Source organism: Alosa pseudoharengus, unplaced genomic scaffold, assembly GCF_046254945.1.
Source record: "Alosa pseudoharengus isolate Yale_2024_CS ecotype anadromous, Long Island Sound unplaced genomic scaffold, YU_APseudo_1.1 YU_APseudo_1.1_scf_3, whole genome shotgun sequence".
NCBI classification, from domain to species: Eukaryota; Metazoa; Chordata; class Actinopteri; order Clupeiformes; family Clupeidae; genus Alosa; species Alosa pseudoharengus.
The window spans coordinates 24,243,631-24,267,535 of record NW_027468718.1 but is presented as its reverse complement, the minus strand read 5'-3'; the positions used below and the strand labels follow the sequence as shown (position 1 = coordinate 24,267,535).

The following is a 23,905-nucleotide window of genomic DNA, read 5'->3' as shown; positions in this document are numbered from 1 at the left end:
CAGTGCTTTATGCTTAATCGATTTCATCGCTTCCACTAGACAAAAATGTCTACATGCTTAACACTTAGGTTTGTCTGAATAACGTTTTCATGACAACTCCAGTCAATATGTTCAGTCAAGCAACATAAACAATGGTGTGTGAGTAGGAGGATTTCTTTTTTTTTTCAGATGCTCTCACAGATGTGTGAAAATCTTATAACAATGCAGAATGTAGCAGCTGTTATTGTGTATTGTGTTTATTTGTACTATAAAAGGTGGTGTTGCAGGAGGTTATTTTGTATTGTGTTTATTTGTACTATAAAAGGTGGTGTTGCAAGAGGTTATTTTGTATTGTGTTTATTTGTACTATAAAAGATGGTGTTGCAAGAGGTTTCAGGGAGCCTAAACCCATGTTGCCTGTGCACTCATGTCTACCCTTTACCTAACATTCCCTCATCCACTGAGGGAACTCACAGAGGACCTGTGACTGGAAAATATATTTTCGAATGAATTCTTCATTGGCCTGTCATAATGCTTTTCCTCTTCCATTAGCAGCACTGCGAGACTGTGGCGATCCTCAGCGAGGGCTGGCTCCAACAGCCCAGCACCCCGGGACCTCTGCTGGCTGCGTGGCGGCACGGCGTGGTGCGGTGCGGCGCGGCGAGCTCTGTGAACTGTGAATGTGCGGTTGAGACAGCCAGAGGCCGCCAGCGATTGAGCCGCCAGCCCCCTCGCTCGTGCACTCTGCTCCTTCACACGTCTTGGTCGAGCTTCTGACACGTTCTGGTCTGGCGTGTGTGCCGTCCCTCCATCTCGCCTCTAACGTTAAACCCATTGGTTCAGGGGCTTAGTGGCTCACATATCATCATTCTCATGGGTTGAGATGAAAAACCCCAAGCAGCCCATGCGTTCTGGATGAAGGGCAGTGGGAAAAAAAGACAACAGATCACCATATTGGAGGTCGAGGCATTCTCCTTGACTGAATGTGTTTTGCATTTGGATAAATGAAGAGAGATTAAGGGGTTTGAACTGAAGTGCAATTGAATAAACATTGGGTTTATTCAGTGGATTTCAAGGTTTAGTACAGCGAATCCTGCAGATTTTGCATTTCAAGGAAAAACAAAAAAACATCCATATGGGATCAATAGAATGTTTTGCTATCATATTCACAGTGTGAAGGTCAGGCGAACACAGTTTTTCTATAATCCAAATACGTGAATAATAAGTAATAAAACAAAGCTGAGCAAATTGGGCGATGTCAAGTTAAGACATAGGAGAGACTGACAGCTGTCCAAGGTGCTAGTCAGTGCTTGCTGGGATGCATGAGTGGTTTCTGTTGAATGCATTTACATCACTCACTGTCAGGCCTGTAAAGAGTTTATCTGCAATCATGACCTGAAAAAAAAGTGTGTGTGCGTGTGTTTGTCTGTGTGTGTGTGTGTGTGTGTGTGTGTGTGTTTGCGTCCTTGGACATGCATGCGTTTCACCAACCGCCTGCCACAAACCTACTGGAAGTTGTACATTTTATGCTAGTTGTTGTATAATCAAACCTGACTTCACTGTTTGTTTACTTACTTAAACAATAGCAATGTTGTTTATTTAACTGGTTATTGTGTGCTGGTGTCTTAGAACAGAGAGACATTAGTAACATCATTGCTGCAACAACAGTGGAGCGAGGCCAGTGCCATTACAAAGCATTTGTATGCAGCAACGCTGTCAATTAAAAGCAATTAAGGTTGATTGAACATTTACAAAGACTGACATGAAGCATAATCATTTTAGACAGACATGGGGATCATAACTGTCTTGGTTTAGTCAAAGATTGCAGCTCTTCTATCGCACGTCTAAATAATCATGTTAATTTTGAATGGCCTCTTCCTTAAAGAGATGTGTCAGTTTGATTTAATGTTAGGATGACATTTATTGGACCATAGAGTGTTTTTGTTTGCTTTTCAGTGGACATTTTTTATTCTGAGTGTACATAAAAAACTAATGTGGCATTTCTTCACTGTGGAGCTGTAAGAAGCCTTCACAGTGTGCTTTCCAATACCTTTTGATTCTCTATGAGTTCAGTTAAAACGGTGCTGTGTGAAAGTCAAATGTGCTAGTGAATTTTTTGAGTCAGGCAGAATTGTACAATATTTAGTAGGGATTCAATTTCTTCTCTCTTTTTCCTCTCTCTCTCTTTTTGTCTTTTTCATTGTGTCCTCAATCTCTCCTAGGCCGATAGTGTGTGTTTGTGTATGAAACTGTCTGTATTTCATATGTAAGGGTTTGTATATAGTTGCATATTATTTTTCATGGGCTGGTACTTCATGTTTTAGAAATGAGACTAGTCAGAATCTTGGCACAATGTTCACATATACTTCACATCACATTTTTTCCTTTTTCCTCTGATAAAATCTGCCTTGAACATTTGAAGAGTGGCATGAAATGTTCAATAACATATGCGGATGTTAGTGAGTCTCTGAGAGAATGTCTAAAACAGAGCTTACAGTGAAGAAATTGTCTCCTGCAGTTCAAAGGCTTTGGAGGCAGAAAAGAGAGGATTGATGTTTTGCGCGGCAGACCCTGAGAGTAGCTGGCCCAGGGTCTAATCAGAGGCCTACAGCTCCCCTCCCCACACCCACCCACCCCTCCACCCTCCACAGCAGCACACAGCTATTCAGTCCTGATAGATGAGCCCCTCTTTGTATTTCAACCATGCACTTTCTTAAATCTGAAAAGCCCATTCATCTTGGGCAAACGGCAACAGAGAAAAAAAAAATCAGACACAAGATTTTTTTCCCCACGCGAAGTGTCGCTCAAGAGCACTCCAAGCACTTTTCTGTCTTTTCTCGATTAATTGTCTTCTCTTTGTCTCTTTACTTGGCTGTTTTCACGTGCCCAGACTACAACTGAAGCAGAAAGACAAAACATTGATTTACCTCCATGCTTTAACCTCTGGAAGTGTCTACCAGGGCTTAAAATATTATTTTACCCACTGGATTCATCTTTTGTGAGGGGAGACATCAACAATGATAGTTATGACGGCTGATAGTTATATTACCCAAACTACAACTAGTGGTGTGATGGTTCGAAATGTGCTAATGTTTGGCTGTCCATATCTGCCCAAAGAATCCAAAACTATAGTATCTCTGTGCACTTTTAAAACTTGAAACTGTGAAATCTACAATGAATGAATGAATGAATGAAATGAATCTACTGGCCAGTAACTTACAGTAATACATTCCAAGCAATACATGTGGTCACAGTAACATAAAAATTGTGCTGTAAAAACAATAGACATGAAAAATAAATTTTACTGGCAGTATTTAGAGCTTAGCAATGTACTAAAAAGTGCACATTATGTTACTTTTAATATACATTACAATACATACACACTGCACTGTATGCAGCTGTCAGTGACATACTGCCAGCTATTGATCAGTGACTAGTTACTAGAATGACAGGAATAATCAGACTACTGTAGAAACATTTAACTGCAAATGTGTTGGGTAACCAGAGGGGGATCCAGTGGCACATTATCAGGCTTATGTTGACTTCTTATTTTAGTAATGGGATGTTTCTAGCTAGCTTGTGTATAATCACTAGTGAGAATAAGTTAGTTCAGGTTACAATTGCTTTTGAAGACTCTTTTCCAACATAGACTAACCTTGGTTGAGAGTAAAGCTAGACTTGAACCCATGCAAGACCTTCACGGCAAATCAAGCTAACCACTCAGCTATTCAAAGCATGCTGCCTACATTTACATTTAGTGGGTGTCATGATGTGCATCATTATCCTTTTGCATTAGTTTTATTAGACTTTGATGATGTTTGTGACCCAGGTATTTGTTTTTCCCTATAGTGCAGGTGTGAATCACAGTAATATAGAAAAGCAGTTCTATAGGGTACTGCTGCTGTGATTTACAGTAATGTGCTGTAGATTATTCATCCAGTAGTTTATTGTGCACATCACAGTTGATCCGTGCAGATTGCAAACAAATTGCTAACAGTGTAGGTAAACTATCTTAAATGAATATAGGAATCAATATACTCTGTGACATGTCATTCAAACAATAATGTTAAGACTTCTGCATTGCATGAGAAAAATACTACAATACAACTCGGGATACTGACCTGTGAAACACCACAGCAGATGGTGGAAAAGAGCAAGCCTCACTCAGAGGAGCCAAACATAACCTACTTTTCCTCAGTCCCTCACTGGACTTTATTCTGCAATACCGGATGGGACACAGGCAAGCTAACAACCAGGCTAAGCTACAGCTGCCTACTGGATTCATCATTAGTGCAATGGTGTGCACATTTTGTTTATGCAACACAGCTCTCTGACTGGTTAACATCCAATAATACACACATAAACTTCAGTTCCAATCTGAGTTGCCATGGCATCAATGCAAGTTGTGTTGCCAAGCAGTGTACTTATATTTAGCCAAATATTTAGACACAAAAGGCAAACTATCAACTATGAAGTCTGAAAACCATGACTGCAATCATCTCTCTTCACCAGGCTTGGAATTTCACCATTCTGGGGGCAAGGCCACTTGGCCTTCAGTTAGGCATATTTGGTGGGGGGCACAAAGGCCACATGTCAGGGCACCAAGGCCAAAGTTAACTATACAGTAGTAGGCTATAAAAATTATCAAAGTTGTATTTAGCCTATTCACTGCAGTAGACCTGCATCACTGTATGAAACATTACAAAAACATGAAACATGACATTACATATAACTGTAAATCATCTGATCATCTAATATTTACAGATATCTAGGCTATATATAACATTTATTTTATATTTGGCCTGTCATGAAATCATGTATTGAACAATTTAAGCACAGCTCAGCTTTAAGAAACTCAAATAGCCTAGATGCATGCTTAGCAGTTTGTGATCATTAAGGCTACTTTCACAAACTCTCAGTCAGCTGTCCTCTGATTTACCGATATCTAGGCGACATTTGTAATATTTATTTTGTATTTGGCCCTTTATGAAATAATGTGGAACAATTTAAACACAGTGTAAAACTTAAAGCCCAAATTGGAGACATCCATGTTGAAATTTACTGCAAATTCAAAACGGGATTACTCTGAAACTGTACAGGGGACTGCTTTACAATTTTGTGTTCGGTAAGGTCTGCTGTTTATTCTGATATGGTTTGTCATGTGTTAAACGAGGGGTTCGTGAAGTATTCCACTGAGATGAATGGGTAGGGAGATGGACGCAAAACCTTCAGTAGAAGTTATGATTAAATTTAATGATATTATTTACTTTTCTCGCGCGAACCGTTCACCACAGCAATTAGCAGCTAACATCGTTTAAAAGCTGAGAAAAGCGCTTTCATGTGATACTAGTGATGTCTGTGTGATGAGTAGGCTACTTCGCGAGTAGTTCAACTGAGAAGAATGGGTGAATTTGGACGCACTTTCTTTCTTGCGCTGTCACTTTCTCCACTGCGTAATTTGTGCTGTGAATGCAAAGATTGTTTAGACAGGCCATAGGCTAAATATATATCGCTATTAGTAGGACGCAAAGCAGAATATTGAAAGAAGGGGGCACCAAGGCCACCATGGCCTGTAAACCTCTGATTTTCAAAGGGGCGTCACGGCCAACGCAAGGGGCTACGACGGCCATGGCCGTCGTGGCCGCTGTGAAATTCCTACCCTGCTCTTCACCTTAGATTTCCACAGCATGTCTCCCAAACTATGCTGGTTTTCTTCACACAAAGAGGAGAGATAAGGAGCTCCATGTGATCAATAGCTCCATCATGTGAGTGTGACTACATAATAATATATTTTGTTAATCAGAAAGAAGAGGCTCTTCAGCTCTTATCGGAAGATTCCTACCTGTGTAAAACACAAGTATATAAAAAAGGGACAACCCTTCATTTCAGGAAGATTCTGTCCAGTTCCTCTACGACCTAGAGCCTGTGCTCTAACACATTGGAATCATAATAATAAGTCAGTTCTGACATCATTTGTATTCCTGCTGCTATAGCTGAGATTCTGGGCTGTTGCAGGTGATGACAAAGAGGAAGTCTTGTCATTTTAATTCCAGTCATGACAAATGGCTGCGGTCAAAAAGGTCAGTAGCACGCCCCAAATGGATTTGCTCTGTGACAGGTCAAGTTGGCCGTGCATATGCTGATAAATGTCAGAAGCCCAGTTGTCGCTACGGTAACTGTGAGGAGATCCAATCACTTCTATTATAATTTTGATTGGTCCTCATGTGCAACACCATAATGAGCACAGTGAACGTGTGCTGCTGAATAAATAGCACCAAACTAACTCAACCAATATTGAACAGGTTAAAGAGGATGTGCTGACCATAGGGTGCTGACATACTCAACAACTAGTATTTGTGTATTCAAACAGATCCATATGTGGCTTGTTAACATACTGATAGTTAATACTCATGCATAGTGTATCACATGACTTCTAATACATACACCCGCTACAAGCAGATCATTGCTTTATGCCATATGACCTTGCACATACATTGTATTACAGTGGAGATCACTCCTATACACTTCAATACACCACAATGTACCAGGGGGTTGATGGAAATAATTATAAGTATATTTTTATCTGGCAAGTAATGAATATAATCACCAATACCTATGCATAGCAACAGCTATAGCAGTGTGAACCAACCCAGTAACCCCTCCAAGCCCAAGCAGAGAGTAACAAGCAAAGCAGGAAGAATTCTCTCTGGTTCCTGAGACTGGATTTTCTCCAGCATCTCAGGTTTAGCCATCTGTGAGCATCTGTTAATGTGCGAGCTGGGACTCACCGAGATGCCTTTAACATCAGCTTCTCGCTCTGAGCAAAATCACAAAGAGAGCCTAAATGAAATACTCAATCTCTTCATTGTCTCTAGACACTGCAAGAAGAATCAATAAAACATCACATTGGTTCCTCTCAGGATTCAACCTGTGCAGTGGGCCTTTAAAGCCCATGTGACAGCTGAGACACAACACACAAACAAAAAAGGGTTTCATTTTGATGTTCCATTTAATCAGCAGAGAATTCCTTACAAACATATGAAGGGAATGAGAAATGTGCAGGAGAGGGATGGAGTGGGTTTGATGCCACGGCAGTCATGGGATTCTATGGTAAAATAATGTTTGGAATGAGATACCAAATGTGTGCCTCTAGACTCCATGTTTGACTTTCATCTGCTGCAGAAGAACAGGAACTACATATCAGGCTCCCTAATGTTGCCAAAGCCAAGATTGTTATCCGTCCAGTTTCAGGCAAATGAAATGCTGCACAAAAGCTTTAAACCAACAAAAGTACAATACTCAAAAGTGAATAAAACACTATTTTTGCTATTTTTGACATTATTTTCAGAAGTTGGTGATCTTGTTATTATTCATTGAACTGCTATTTTCCCACAAAACACCATAACTATTTCACGAGAGGTTTCATCTTACCTCATCTTGTGCACAGAAGACAAAGCTCAATTAAGCCTGAAATAATATTTGATTTCCATAATACATAGATTATTTGAAATGGAGCATAAATACTATCAAGAGAACACAAACCATAATTCAGCTGTGGCATGCTAATTTGACTAGTAGCCTGCTGCTGAACTCAGCTTGCAGATGTCAGTGTGTAAATCTGTTGTCAGCCCTTGACAGTAATGTTGGGAGAATCAGACAAATCAGACAAAGGGTGATCAGACAAAGGGTGATGAAGGTCACCACACAATGAGAATCACAGCTGACAAAGACGTGGGTCATCAACAGGAAATGATGTTAACGCAGCCTGTGTGGGAGGCACAGAATGCCGCCAAACACTCTTTAGAATAATGTCTCCGTTAGTATGTTGGTTTCTTCAGCTGATGAACTGAAGGCGGCTTGGTTTCTTCAGCTAATGAACTGAAGGGGGTTAGAGAACTGGGTGTGGACCAAGCCAGAATGTTATAGTTGGAAAGTTAATTAAAGCCACACAGCAAGTAACACTCAAACCATCATCTTCATTCCCTCTCATTTAGACATATCTGAATTGCACTGGTGCCAGATGGTATGAAATCTAAATATTTACTTACGGGAAATAATTAAATAAACTGCGGATAATTATTATGCAAAAGGTAGATCAAGTTTGTCGTTCTCTTTCAACTAACCATGAAGACTGCATAAAATGTGAAAACTCCCAGGACTCCTAGGACACACAGTTAATGCATTCTGATGAATTGTCCAATTATATCACAAACATTATGGGTTATGTCTGTGGGACAAACTCCATCTATAATGGCTCCACTGAAAGAGGATGAGTGCAGTAAAGTGTTATGCCTGAAAATACACTACACTGAGAGGATAGAGTCCTCCTTTTTTGTTTGTGCCCCATTTCTAATAATGAATTTTTTTTACGTACAGGCAGTTGGATTGGCATGCAAACCATGTGGGCTTATCCCTGATTGTTGCCAATTTCTCTACAGTTCACAAAAGCCAACTCAGTTGGAGAAGGTCTATCCAGAATTCTAAAGAAATCTTAAAAGAATGAGATCTCCCACAAGAGCCACCATCAGGCCACTGGAGCGTCAGGGCTGTATAATTTGCTACTGATTTCTAATCTCTCTGAAAGAATCTGGAGCTCACAGCCAGCTATAAATGTAGACTATCGTGGTATTTCTTCAGGCACATTATGGACTGCAGTGATTAGCAAACTTGAAAATGTAAAGACATCCCCTGAAACTGAATGCATTTAGAATTCCATTAAAACAGAATTATGTCTGTGAGCAAACTGTAAATTTGAAATCCCTATCTTCCCTGAAACAGTTTCTCTCCACATTTGCTAGAATTCATTTGAACCAACAGATGATTTGCCCCAGACTTTCAAAGCAATAGCAGTTCCATGGAGATAATGGATCCTGTTGAGAATGCAGTTTGTGCTTGCTTTTTGAGTCCCCATAAACTAGAGAAAGTAGACTTCTAACACCCTGTCTTCAGCATACATTTATAAGTGCCTGGTGACCAATAATATCACACGCTCTTTTCAATAAATGAGCAAGCTAGGAGTGAATGCAGGGAAAGAGAGAGAGAGAGAGAGAGAGAGAGAGAGAGAGAGACACAGAGAGAGAAAGAGAGAAGAGGAAAAAGAGAGGGGGGTATTGACATGATTGGCCTGATTGGTTCATAAATGCATTTCAATACATGCCTCAGAGCCTATACAAGCCTGCATTTGTCATCGTTAGGTGAGAAGAGTTTTGACAGTGGCTGACAGGGCTGCATTTGCACAAGAGATGATGTTCTTATCTAAGCCCCCTCCAAGGTTATTATCCCCTGGGTCTGTCATTTTGGAATAATGCTGACTGATGTCCTCAATGAGTTCTCTTTCCATGCGATTAATCTCCAGCACCTCACAAGTAGCCTGTCTTTAAAAAAGAAACATTTGGCTTCTTGAGATCTAGTGAATTGCATGGGGCTTCTATTCATCCAGGAATTTTGTCCTAATATAAAGTTGTCATCATTCCTTTCTAGTCTGGAAGTGATTTGATCTACTAAGGATATAACTAGATAAAGGACTAAAAGATCTCAACACTGATTACAGTCAGTTTTTTCCTTTTCAGCTTTTCAGTTTTCCAGATACTCTTGTAGGATAGGCAACTGATAAAATTAAAATCTGCACCCTCATTATGATGCAGTCTGTGGACATGTATGCCTAAATTTAGAGGAGACAAAAGATAAAAGGTTAATCAAGAGGTATTCACCTAGATTAAAAATTGGTTTAGATATCCTTTATGTGGTCTACTTTCCATTCTAAAGAGGCGGATTGGCTACACTTCATCTCATTTGCATGTGGATTTCCATAAAGGACCCCACCACTGCAGGTTCCCGCGCTGCGCGGGAGGGGTCGGGACGTGAACGCATCTGCGTGCGCACATCGAACAAGTGACTTCCAGTACAGTTTGGAAGACCTGATGATCGGCACATGCTGAAGACCATTTCTCGGGATGATGTGTTAAACGATTGGATTGTAATTGCCTAATTAAAGCCAGAGAACTAAGTGATAGCAGATTCCTCAAAATGGAACAAAACACATTTACCTGGATAAATCGGTGGATACTTGGATTCATCATACTTTGCCTATGGGTTGTTTCACCAGCTGTGACAGAGGGAAATACACTGCGATACCAAATAAATGAAGAGAGTGGGCCAGGCACTGTGATCGGTAACCTTGCATGGGACTTATCTTGGATTCCTTCACCGGGCACCAAGACGAATTTTCGCATGATGAAACAATTTAATGCTTCTTTTATCAGACTGAGAGAGAGCGATGGGGAGCTTTCGGTCGGCGAGCGTATCGACAGGGAGAGAATCTGCAAACGCAATCCACATTGTTTGCTTACTTTTGATGTTGTTAATTTTTCCAAAGAGCGCTTCAAATTAATTCATGTCGAGGTGGAGATTAAAGATATTAATGACAACTCTCCACAGTTTCCACACAAAGAATCAACAATTGAAATTTCTGAAAATGCTGTTGTGGGGTCCAGAATCCCTTTAGATGCAGCAGAGGACTCTGATGTGGGGTCTAATTACATCCAAAGCTACCAGATTTCGGTGAACAGTCACTTTACCATTGATGCGATGACAAGAGCGGATGGGGTTAAATATGCGGAGCTGGTACTAATGAAAGAGCTCGACAGGGAGACTCAGTCCTCCCATGTTCTGGAGCTTGTTGCCACCGACGGAGGTACCCCTTCTAGATCGGGGGCCACTAAGATAACCATCAAAGTAAACGACTTTAATGACAACTATCCAGTTTTCGACCAAAACAATTTTTCGGTCGATTTACCTGAAGACGCTCCTGTTGGGTATCTTATATTGGATTTAAATGCCGTTGACTCCGACGAGGGACTAAATGGGGAAGTTGTGTACGGATTCGGAAAACAGGTCTCTGCCGAGATCCGACAACTTTTTAAGGTGGAACGCAAATCAGGACGTTTAACACTTGAGAGTCCCGTTGATTTCGAAGACAAAAAGACGTATGAATTAGATGTCCAGGCAACTGATTTAGGTGCAAACCCCACTCCATCGCTATGTAAAATAATAATCCACGTCAAAGACGTGAATGACAATGCCCCTGAAATCAGCATCACTCCGATGACTTCAACCACGGCAGGTATAGCTTACATCACCGAGGCTGCAGAGCCAGACAGTTTCGTGGCGCTAATCAGCACCTCGGACAGGGACTCGGGAGTGAATGGGCAGGTCCAGTGCACCCTCTACGGGCATGATCATTTCAAACTTCAACGGGCGCATGAAGACAGCTATACTATTGTCACAACCTCGCCCTTGGACCGAGAACGTATCCCTGAGTATAACTTAACAGTGGTGGCGGAGGACTTTGGCTCACCCCCATTAAGAGCCATATCCCAATATACTATTAGACTGACTGATGAAAATGACAATGCCCCGCTGTTTAGCAAACCTCTTTATGAAGTTTCCATTGAGGAAAACAACGCACCAGGTGCATATATTATGACTGTCGTTGCCACAGACGTAGACTTGGGACGTAATTCCAAAATAACCTACAAGCTGCTGGACAGCCTTGTGATGGGGTCGCTTGTATCAACGTTCGTATCTCTGGATCCAGCGACAGGCTCCGTCTATGCTTTGAGAAGTTTTAACTATGAGGTCATGAAACAGCTGGACATACGAATCCAGGCAAGCGACGGTGGCTGGCCCCAGCTTCACAGCAGTGCCGCCATCAATCTAAAAATAGGAGATCAAAATGACAACCCACCCTCCATAATTCATCCCATCCTGAATAACGGAACTGCTGAGATTCTCCTGCCGAGAGATGCACCTTCAGGTTACATTGTAACCCAGATAAAGGCCAGGGATGCTGATGACGGCAGAAACGCCGAGCTTTCCTACAAACTGACAGAGGGCGGAGATTTGGGGGTTTCAATCAACAGGGCCACAGGGCAAATGTATATACACCGCAAGCTCACCTTCGATGTGGACGAGGTATTAAAAGTCACGGTCACAGTAAATGACAATGGCCAGCCATCTCTAACATCCACGGCTACAATACATTTCATTCTCACCGCTGGCGCTCCCTCCAGTGACAACTTGTATGCCAAAAACGGCGAGGAAGAGCTTTATGAATGGGACATGTCAATTGTAATTATTGTGGTTCTAGCAGGCAGCTGCACAGTCCTTTTACTCGCTATTATCTTAATTACCACCATTTGCAGTCGACACAAAAGGGAAAAGAGAGGAGGTGGATTTCATGACAAAGAAAACGTGCCTCACTTGGAAAAGGGGGAGAGCAATTCTGTTGCTCTGATATCAGACCATGTTGGCAACATGTTTGAAACACAGCCATTCCCCAACAAATCTGTATTCATCAACTCCAGTGCACCTGCAACTGGTAACGACATCTGTCCAAGCTCCAAGAGTGGAAGAGAGAAAAGCCATGCATTTCATCCCAAAGGAAGGACAATAAACTGCAAGGTGGAGGTATGTGGATTCTTGTAAATGGCTGAATCTTCTGTATTTGAAAGTGGGTGGTGGTTTTATTATTTACCATGTTTTGTTTTCTCATAGGGCTATTGCACCTTGCCTGGCTATGGAAAAGAAACCATGAGGCCTATTACAATATGGAAGGGCAATTCAATGACAACCATCTCAGCAAGAGACCCACAGATCAGTGGAAAGGACAGTGGAAAAGGAGACAGTGACATCAATGACAGTGATTCAGACATCAGTGATGGGAACAAAAAAGACTGCCAACCTGTTAATGGTGAGTTCCCCTTTAATATTTAAATGTCAGGGAGATAAAACAAAAATACACCACATAGATGAGATCCAAAGGACTTCATTTTCTTTATCTGATGTGAAACCTTAGGGAGCTGAATCACCTCCAGTCCAGCAGACTTCAGTGTAAAGATGGAGACCACTCATACAATACACATTATCACCCAGTTGGTTTTTATAAGCTGACTGACATCCTTTGTGTTATGACACTATACACCCACTGGCCCCATTCCAAGACATGTAAATCCAGTGAGGCTACATATCTAATGACCCTACCAATGACTGTGTTCTCTGAGTGATCAATTGATATTTGACCTTTAAATGAGAATGACATGTGTTGCATTGTTTCCATAGGGCTGTGGGCCTGCACAAGTGAGTGCAAGATCCTGGGCCATTCTGACAGATGCTGGAGCCCATCAGCAATCAGACCCAATGGCAACCCATCTAACAGACATCTCTCAACATTTGCCAAGACAGCCACATTGCCAAGGGACAGTCTTCAGAAGGAGAGCCATAACAAGGCTCAAATGCCCAAGACAAGTGGTCCCTACAGTGTTCAGGAAAAAGTTCAGCATAGAAAATTTGACTACATACTTGTGTGCTCTGCACAACCAGAGAGGATTCCGGAGTCCGAGGAGATCAGTATTCCCTTGTACACACATTCTACAAAGACATTTTCAGCTGATGATAATGATGATGATGATGATGATAGGTTTTCAAAATCATAAAATCTCAAGAGCACAGTGTTTAGGTGAGTTTGTACTGTAGTTGTTTGTCCTTTGGTCTCTTTTATGACTATTTCTAATATGTTGATATTACATTTCTTTGTAAATACAGAGTATATTTTTCTATTAGAGATGGAAAACAACACCCTTCTGATTTTATATGGCATGTGGAGACTCATGTAATGGATAACTACTGGGCAGAATAATTCATATTCAGTCTTAATCAATGATAGAAAACTAAATGTGTTTTGTGTTTGTATCCGATTTTGTCACAATGTTGCACAAATAAACAGTTTTAAAGAAATCCAAAATGCTGCTGTGTTTGGGCAACAAATGCATGTATCTTGGCATAGAAAACCACCCACTGCTTTCTTATCTCCTCAAATGCTGAAAGGTCATTCAACATGACAGGTCATATCATACTTGAATGTTAAGCCTCAGTTTAGCCACAACAAGGAAAGCCTATTAATAGATCATAATGTGTGCAGTGAGGATTTAGAAGGGCATGGTGCTCTTAACATCTACTGACTATAACATGTAAATTGTATTTTGGCTGTGAACACTTTCAATAATATGCTATTTACAAATGTAAACGACTCACTCCAATGTTCCAGTGTTTTACAACAGTATGCACTGATGTGCCAAATTATGCCTTTGACAAATAGATAGATAAAATCTTGAATTTCCCCTGGGGATCAATAAAGTATCTATCTATCTAGATAAAAGACCATGAGATACAAACTAATACTGAGAACCATTACCTGTGAAAGCCTAATGATGTTTTATTACTCCTACTGTTAACTATAAACTCTAAAATAAATTGTTTGATGAGGTGTAGCAATATTTGATCTATAAAATGAACTAGGATTGCCCCGGAGCATCCAACAGCACAGCCAAAGATGTCTTTCTTTAAACATTTCATAGTAGGTGTGAAAGAGATCGAAGTTGCATTCGTGTATCTTTAATGGGTACTTTTTAAAGACCCCAAAGCAACATGAATTAGACATCATGTAGATTCTGGTGCATGAGTGGCGCTATTACTCATGGATCATCCCACACAGCCGCCTGCCCACATTTACTGGGGTGAATTACAACTAAGAGGCTTCAACTAATGAGGCATTAACTGATTTGGGTTTTCCAAAGGATATAGAGCAGAGCCTGTGAAATAAATGAGGGACAACATGGAAATGTGTTGGCCTACTACTTTTTTTCTGATGATATCGTTTTTGTGATGTTACTAGACAAACACATGTCAATTTGGAAAACAGCAATTTTGTCAACTCTGATGATCAAAAGTGCCGTTATAGGCTACCCAGTCCACTAATGGTATGCATTAGATTTTTGGGTCAGGTTTTGTATTTGTTAGGTAGGTTTGGTTTTTGATTCTTCTTCTTCTCTTTTCTTTTTCTTCTTCTTCTTCTTCTTCTTCTTCTTCTTCTTCTTATTATTATTATTATGATTATTAATATGTAATAATAATAATAACAATAATAATTGACCCTTGTCCAGTTATCAAAGAGCTACCATAGGACATCCTGAGATCTAATGTGATGCTGGAAGGATGTTTCAAGTACAAGAACTGGTCCATCAGGAACATCACTGTTTTCCCTCTACCAAAGTGTCCCTTACAAGCCTCAATACTTAATGTTTCCAAACAAAATTGCAACCATAAACCATCTACTTAGATCAATATTTTGTGAAGGTACATGCACAATCCCAGGTTCTACTCTTGTAACTTAATGAGCAATTGAAGATATTTCTTGCTACAGACTTGTCTACCAATTGCAGTGTCCAGTTCTATCCACTTTTTGATGCACTATCTTCTCTTGTCTGACATAATGTACTATGTTAATAATATACCAGCTATACACAGCATACCATAATTTGCTATTAATGATTCAACATGTTAACTCTATCATAAACTTTAAGCACATTTATTTTGTAAACTACAAGTTGAATCATATAGGTAGTAGTCACTTACGCTCGTGTGTCACCTTATATTACTTTGATGGTCTCAGCAGAACAGATTTGAACAAATTAAGAACAAATTAGTCATAACAACTTAAATAACTAGCCTAATTAATTTATATCATATGCCATTCATATGCAACATGTTATTTTTGCCCCTGATATGGTTATGTCTGCAGCTTTGAAGTGTGCAGATCCTGATCTGTTGGAGTGGGTGGCACACACCGTCATCACCAATCACCACGGCACTACAGGTGCACCACAGGGGTGCGCTTTGAGCCGGTTCTTCTGCACCCCCTCCACCAATCACTGTCAGAGTCCATACACAGTCACTTCATAATCCAGGCCCTCTGTTGGCACTGCCAACCACTACTACTCAGCAACAACACATCATTTCCATTAGAGCTATAAGTTTAGGTTGAAGACGCATGCTTCACAGACCAAATAACCATCAGTGCCAACTGACGTTCACCTAGTATAGCGACTAGAGCTGCTAGAACGCTTTTGGGCATCCTTTTGAAATGCTAGCTAGAGAGTAACACTGCACACTCATTTTGAACCAACACACTGCAAACATCAAGAATTTCCTCTGGCGAAAACGCATACGCCAGAAACTACAATCCCTTTAAGTGTAACTTCAACGGTCTCTGCACCCAAATCTCCACAACACTGGGTTAATTTGCTCATACGACTGTAACCATTTATAACCCGTGAAACACCACATCACAAATAAAATTCTAGTATATTTAAAATATAGACGTATCCTCTTCTCATCTAAGCCTATTTAATATGCATATGCTACTTGTGGTTAAACGTATTTAAATATATTAGGGAAGTGCTTATATGATCATCTACAGTTTAAGATCAATTTGGAAACGCTTAGCGTAACAGTAGTAATTTCATTCTATCTGCATGAACCATGAACCACTTGCCGTAAGCATGAACTGAAACAGCCATCACCTAGTGAATAGCTAAGAGCACTTCTTAACTGAATTAGGCAACCGGTACTCTGACATCTGACTGTAGTCTATATGACTACGGTTTACAGTATTTGATAGGTTGTTTACGTATTATGCATGATAAGTGTTATACTAACTATAATATGACCATGTGAATTAGTTTATTTAGCCTGTAGGAATGCACCGGAAAAGCCAGTAGCCTAATGTTCCAATAAATCGTCCAAGCTGCGGTTTGGCTTCCTTTTTTTCACATAACTCCAGACTTATGGTCACTCGCTTTTCTGGGAGGGCACTTTCTTAATTTGAGCAGACTTCAGCAACAGGAGTCAATGCGCTACGATGGAGGAAAGTTCCGAGAAGATTCTTTTCACTCATGTTTGTCCTATGGATCCGGAGAAAGGTTTCTCACCGGTAAGACACTATGCACCATACTAAAGATTAAGGTTCATATTGGTTAATTACAGATGGCTGAAGTAGCCTAATGCGTTATCCTGAGTATTGTCTTGTAGGACCCAATCCAAAGAAATCATATCCATCTTACCGTTCATACTTTCAGCCGAAGATTTTTTTTATATTCTGATAGACTTTTACCGCAACGACTCTGAAGCCCAGCAGCACTAGTTTTTGGAGAATTGGAACCACAGCGTTCATCGCGGGCACAACCCTCATGCTGCTTGGAGCAGCGGGGGCTCTTTACCTCTGGAAAGTCAGCGATAAAAATGTAAGGCTTGTCATCTATTTGATGATTAGACACTGAATGTACTGGTATTTGGCACACCGACCATTTTTCTTTCATTTCATGAGAAATCACGAATACATCAATTAATATGCGATAGATATAAAAATACTGTGAGAGTGAGATATATTAACATCAAACAAATGTCTGGGTTTGTGTGTAGTGCTTTAGTGAGGTACAAACTATCTAATAAACTATCCGATTCATTACAACAGTTGTGTATTGACCAGGGATCTTTTGACCTTCTCCATCCAGCTCTGCAGTAGTAGTAGGCCTATTCTGTTGAAGTCCAGAGAAGTTTGTTCACTGATTAAAATGAGGGGGACCAGTTGCCTGTTCATTGCCTCATTAATGATAATGAAATATCTATGCATATTATAACAAGCTTTAAGGGCAGGCAGCGCAGGTTGGATTTTTTTTTGCCCATGGCCAACACTGCCCTCCTGTATTACATTCCAATCATGGCTGTAATTGGACCGAGCCACTAAGTGAAAGAAATGTTGAAGCCGCATGTGTGTCACAGGGAGATTATGCCAAAGGAAACATAGTATCGTACAGGATTTATAGATCGGGGAAAATGGGTTAGTCTTCAATATAAAATGACTTTAAAGGTGCATAGACCACCTCTTTAGCCTGTTTAGTTGACCACTTGTGAAAGTGCAGTTGCTGTAAATACATTTCAAAAAGGAATATCTAAGATGATCAGGATTTAGGTGTGCATTTTTCATATGCTCCTCTGAATCAGGCTTTTTGAATATCCGACACTCTCCCATTAGCCAGTAATGTATAACACACCTTTCACACTGGTCTTGATCAACCCCAACTTCCCTCACGGATGTGTTTTTGAGCATTGCAAAAAGTCTACATGCAGAGTTCTTGAGACATGACAACATGAAAAGCAGACGACAGTCATTTGATCACTTGTGCATGTTTCATCTCTGCAGGTGTACAATCTTCACTACAGCGTGAGCATTAATGGGAAGATTGAAGAGGGTTCCATGGAGATTGACTCTGAAAATAACCTGGAGAGGTTCAGAATTGGCAGTGGAGATGAAGAGGCAGTAGAGATTCATGATTTCCAAATTGGGAGTATTTTTGACTTTTGCCGTTCTTATTTTCTCCCAACTAGATGAGAGCTTTTAGGCTATTTTTTGGATGTGCTTGTTTGTGATTTCTTTTTTTTTATATCTGCTACTGCTATGATCCTGTTAGTAGGGAGTTACTGGAATCCGTTTCTCTGGGGGAGAGAAGTGTTACATCAAGTCTCAAATCAAAGCCAATCTTCCAGACGTGGACACGGTGAACAAGGACTCTTTGATCATTGAAGTGGTATGATTTCAGTATTGTAGTGTACATATGAAGGATGTTAAAGCATCTGATATAATACATACCAGAAGCTGAATGAACCTATTATGACGTTGTAATGAAATGTCTTAATATAATTCCATAGAATGCCATTGTGATATCTACAACACCAAGTCCCTCACAAATACAAACTACATATTTTGTTGATGGGGCAATATACTTTTTGTTCAGTTCAGATCAGTTCAATTGTATTTGTGTAGCACTGTTAAAAATGAGCATTGTCTGAAGGCACTTTACCGAAACAAAGGCCCAATGCCCCAAGAGCAAGCCTATGGCAACACTGGCAAGGCAAATCTCCCTTATAACAGGAAGACACCTTGAGAAATCCGAACTCAAAAGGGGAGAGGGGCATGAGCCCCAGGCAGGCCTGGCAGAGAAGGAGGAGGAGCGAGAGAGAGATAGAGAGAAGGGGAAGAACAGGAAATGAATCACAGAAAATACACACAGAACACAATCTCTCAACTCTGTTACAAAGCTGTAATAATAATAATAAGGAGAGTAAACATACAGTATACCCCTGAATACATAGCTATACAAGGACATGATATGAAGTATGATTCTGAATGAACATGGCACTAGCGCCATCAAGTATAAAAGTGCAGAGAATAATGTGAATCTGAGGTTTACGGAGTGAAGCTGGGAGAGAAGGGAAGAAAGATCAATAATGTAATATCAGAGAGAAGGGCAGAAACTGATGAATAAAGGAGGAGAGAAACATGCTGATGATGATAAGGAGGAGATTGATGATAAACAGTCAACATTGAAGAAGGTTGACCTGTAGAATATACATAGAATGTACATTCTATATGCTCCTCACATGACATGTCATGCAACATTAGAATATGTGGGTACCAATAAAGTAACTTGACCTGACCTGACCTGAAGCACCACAGCACTGGAGCAGTAAGGTGACTCTTGTCCTCCTAGGAAGATGAAGTCATGCCTGCCAAGTTTGAAGACAAGTCTCTGATTTGGGTTGCCTCAGAGGAACCACTGAAGGACAGCAGCTTCCTGACCAGCAGAATCCTCAACCTCTGTGGCCATCTGCCCATCTTCTGGTTACGTCCGACCTACCTGGATGGTATGTTTACAACTTTGCAGACCTACTATATCCTGTAACAGAGATAGTGTTTCATATATGTTAAAGGCGTCATTGTATACATTGTATTTCAACTATTTTATAACATTCCCTAAGTCTGAAGGTTGTGCATTGCATAAAATCCTTGCCTTGTTTTTGAGTTTCAAGCATGCTCTGAAAACCCTTTAGGAAAAATAGGTTGATTTGAGCTTTTATTTTGATATATAAAATGTATGTATGCATAATTGGCCTCCTTCTGATTGGCCAATATCTTTAGGCATCCTCCAGGTGTACTACTAGATTGCTAACAGGGGAGGGAGCCTAACAAATGAGAGCAGTTTTGATGTAGAAACTATGCACTAATTCGCCTGTGCTTTGTGACCATTTTCTTTTCATGGCCAAATCAAATTTGAAAAGCCTGGTACATCCCCTAGTCACATCGACTATCTTATCTGAAAGTCAATAAGAAAACATGTTTTCCTGCTGCATTACCCTTTTAACGCTTTTAGGACATACTGGCCATTGTGTTATTGTATTACAATAATTGTTACACATACGCTGATTCATTTGTTTCACTTTGCTTCAAAACTTGAAATTATTTTAACTTTGTTATGCAGCTTTTCACATTGCTAGTGGTTATTTTGCCCGTAATGGCAGAATTACATTTGCATGGTATCTTGTCGTTAGTTGCAGTTGCATATTGCATGGGCCATATTCTCCCATTCTCCTTTTTTTTACTTGCTTCCAGATACACACTTTTGAGCACATTTTCCCCTCCACACTTCTGTCATAACCGCAACACATAAGTTCAGAATCGAGGCGGCCTTCTGAAAAAAACATGATTTATTTCACCAAAACCAGACTGATCCACAACCTCATTAGTTTTGGCTGTTACGAAAATGTGGAAAATGGATTTTCCCATTAACCTTGGATGCCATTTAATTGCATGGAGAACATAATAACAGCATGGAGAATTATAGGGAAGAATCTCAAACAAAACATCTCTCCCATCACATTACAAAGAATTACATGAACCAAATTACAGATTTGCTCGGAAGTCTATTGCTTGAGGTGTAGTTTCATGATTTAAAAAGAGAAGTGCATGTGTCTATATGCCAACTGCTTTATAGCCTGTATCTGCGGTAACTCTAACTAAACTCAATCATGAAACACATTTCCATTGAGGATGAAAATGTCATTAGATATATAGATGTGTATATAATTGTGTATTTGTATGGTTGTATTATCATTTTTCAGTAATACAGAGTGGGAGGCCGACGTTAGATTAACTAAAAGTCATTTAAGACATATGTTTGGAACTTAATATCAATTTCTGACAGAATGTGTGGAGGCAGAGTGTATAATTGGACGCTTTTTTGTCTTAAGCATTATGGGAGAATATGGCCCTATGTGAATATGTGTATGTGTATTATACAATTCATAATGTTAACCAACCAAACGAGTGAAATTGCTCTAAATCCTCTCCGATTTAGTCACCTTTTCATTTAAAGGTTGCAAAACATTCCAAACGCTAAACACTATCCCAAGCTCCACATTTCAACTTTTTGGCTCTTAGTTGTCCATGACTCCGGAACTCATGTTTAGTCATTCTACTCTGGATGTCTAACAATGGCCGTAATGTAAATGCACATTTAAGCTATGTTGCAATTCTCAAATGGATGTTCTGGGAGTTTGCCCACAGCAAAACCAAACTGGCAAAACCAACTGTTCTGTCTTTGAATCAGATTGTAAGTATATTGTATTCATATGGCCAAGCTGTCCTCACTGAAATGCAGCTCCTCTAAGCCACTGATTAATGGCTGCCATAAGATAATTTTTTTTTATTCATACACATTATTGGTCAGACATAACGTTAAGGTGTGTTCCTCATGATAGATGCCACTAAGAGAGACAGAGAAAAAAGGGATATTGACCGCACAAAGCGTCAGTATGACAGAGAGGACTACCCGGCTTCTGCCGACGGCTCCCATGACTTTGGCCAAAACATCACCTCTGGCAGGGGTGAGGAGGAGGGCAGGGAGGGGTCCACGTCTGCCTTTAACCCTGACAACCCCTACCACGTGAGTAGCGCCTCTAGCATGTCAGCACTCACACATCTTGTTTTCAGTCCTATGAATAACATAAGGCAAGGAAATGTTGGACTGTTACCTCATCTGACCTCTGTCCAACTGGCTTCCTTGAGAGAAATTCACTCGAGAACATTGGAAAAAGCATTATTTGAAGTGACAGTAACCTCTCTTGAATTAAGGTCATTGCATTTTTGTGCAACCAAAGGAGCAAGGGTGATAGTCTGTTTTGAAGGCTAATATGTCACATTTGTACAATAAAGTGTTACTGATATTGTATGATTTTTTTTGGTCAAAGATTTCTCTTTTTGACCAAAGATTTCTCTATTAAGTATGAGAGTCTGGGAAATACTTGAAACAATTTTTTATCGACAGTTTGTGCACCTCCCCTTGCCTAACATGACTTGTGCTCCACTGTTCCACAGCAGCGTGGTCAGGAGGGAGAGGCCGGCTCGATGCTCTTCGATCCCATGCTGGACCATAATGGCATCTGCTGCACAGAGTGCCAACGGAGCCACACTCACTGTGAGAGGATATGCGAGCCTCTGGGTGGATACTGGCCGTGGCCCTACAACTACCATGGCTGCCGAGTGGCCTGTCGGGTCATCTTGCCCTGCCGTTGGTGGGTCGCTCGCATCATGGGTATTGTCTGAAATGGCCCGTCACCTCAAGCTCTCAGCTAAAACAAAGACACACAGTTGACATATTCATACAATTTTGTAATGGTGCTATTTATTTTTGTTAATTTGTATGTGGTTGTATATAACTTTGTAGAGCTTGTATCCATCAGAGGCACTGTGAAATTGCAGAAACATCAGGCTTTTGTTGAGACTAGTCTATAATTACACTATATCTGGTGCTGATAAGCCATACCCCTAGTACTGTACCCTATTAAGAAAAGACAAGACAACTGCACAAACATGGAATTGCTTTTTGTTGCTTGTGACTCCGTAATAAACCTTGACGAGATATGAGCTGTCTTCTGGCAATTAGTTCTTTAGTTCTTTTCTAGGTCACAATTAATCAAATATGGTTGCTTCAATATGCTATGTCCCTCTGATTAAAGTCAAAGACTCGACTCTGCACAGCATGGATTCAGAAGGAGACGACTGTGCGGTTGCATGCGAAAGCGCATTATTGGTTTGATTTAGCGAATCTCAGGCTCCAAGTCTCTGGCCTGTGGCATCTGTAGTGTGTGTCATTACCTTCTGCAGTCTGATTTGATTAGAAGTGTTGTGCTAATCACACTGCTGACTTTGGGTAAGTGATTTTAACACTCTCTGATGTGGTCTTTTTTTTCTCAAGTACACCCCTGCTCTCAGCAGAGCAGGGGATGTGCCAGGCGCATGGCAGAGTAATTTCTTAGTCCTCTGACATCTCCATTGATGTGGACTAATGTGAGGTGAGTGCCAAGACTACCGAGAACCAACGTTTCAATAAAAAATGACATTTCAGTAAAAACAGGAGAGCTGAAACACCTAAATAATTTTAACACTTCTCCATCCATTCCATTTCTCTCATGCAATCTCTCGTGCGCTCTCTCACTCTCTGTCTCACTCACTCACTCACTCGCTCTCCACTTTCAGTCGGAGTCCAGATTTTAGGTCACATTATCAAACAAACAAGTGGGTGGCTCTGCAAAGCCATCTAAGTGCATTCAAAATGGTGAGATTCTACATGCAAATTACAGGCAAATCATCCTCAATGATAACGCTCTGAGAAAGAGGCTTTTATGGGACTGTTTTAGAGTCATCTGAATTTCTAAGATCCAGAGTTAGGCAGGGAAAAAGCAGACTGACTTTGACATCTGTGAATGGGCACAGTGAAATTGAAAAAGTCACAAGGCCCTGGGGCATGATAATGTCTGCTAATATTTGCGTCGAATTTCTTTGGAGGAGATAGAATGGGGCTCCATGGAGCAAAGGGATTACACAGTATCTTTTCAAACAAAACATATTTCAAAGATTTCAAAATGAAATGAAAAGACAAAACACCAGAGCAAAATGCTCATCCTTGTGATAGTTATGCTGTAGACAATATTTGAAATGCAGACCTGCATTATTGTGCACAACACTAGGAGACTATTAACACACATTAAATGTATGTCTCTCTATTAACACACATTAAATGAATGTCTCTCTATTAATACACATTAAATGTACCATACATTAAATGTATGTCTCTCTATTAACACACATTTAATGTACCGTACATTAAATGTATGTCTCTTTGTGAGGAAGGAA

The 23,905-nt window shown here is 40.4% G+C and overlaps 2 protein-coding genes across 2 annotated transcripts; both read left to right on the top strand.

Moving 5' to 3' along the window:
- Positions 1–354: 354 nt before the first annotated feature.
- On the top strand, positions 355–13,472 carry pcdh8.2 (protocadherin 8, tandem duplication 2). The gene is made up of 6 exons (XM_076262798.1): positions 355–369; positions 532–661; positions 1,387–1,431; positions 10,085–12,447; positions 12,535–12,730; positions 13,099–13,472. Exons 1-6 carry the CDS (start codon positions 355–357, stop codon positions 13,470–13,472), a joined length of 3,123 nt encoding a protein of 1,040 aa, XP_076118913.1.
- Positions 13,473–16,735: 3,263 nt separating this feature from the next.
- Positions 16,736–22,315, top strand: cnmd (chondromodulin). Its single transcript, XM_076262797.1, has 7 exons — positions 16,736–16,807; positions 16,980–17,117; positions 18,077–18,221; positions 18,352–18,461; positions 19,425–19,578; positions 21,472–21,656; positions 22,088–22,315. The coding sequence occupies exons 1-7, from the start codon at positions 16,736–16,738 to the stop codon at positions 22,313–22,315; spliced, it is 1,032 nt and encodes a 343-aa protein (XP_076118912.1).
- Positions 22,316–23,905: the final 1,590 nt, after the last annotated feature.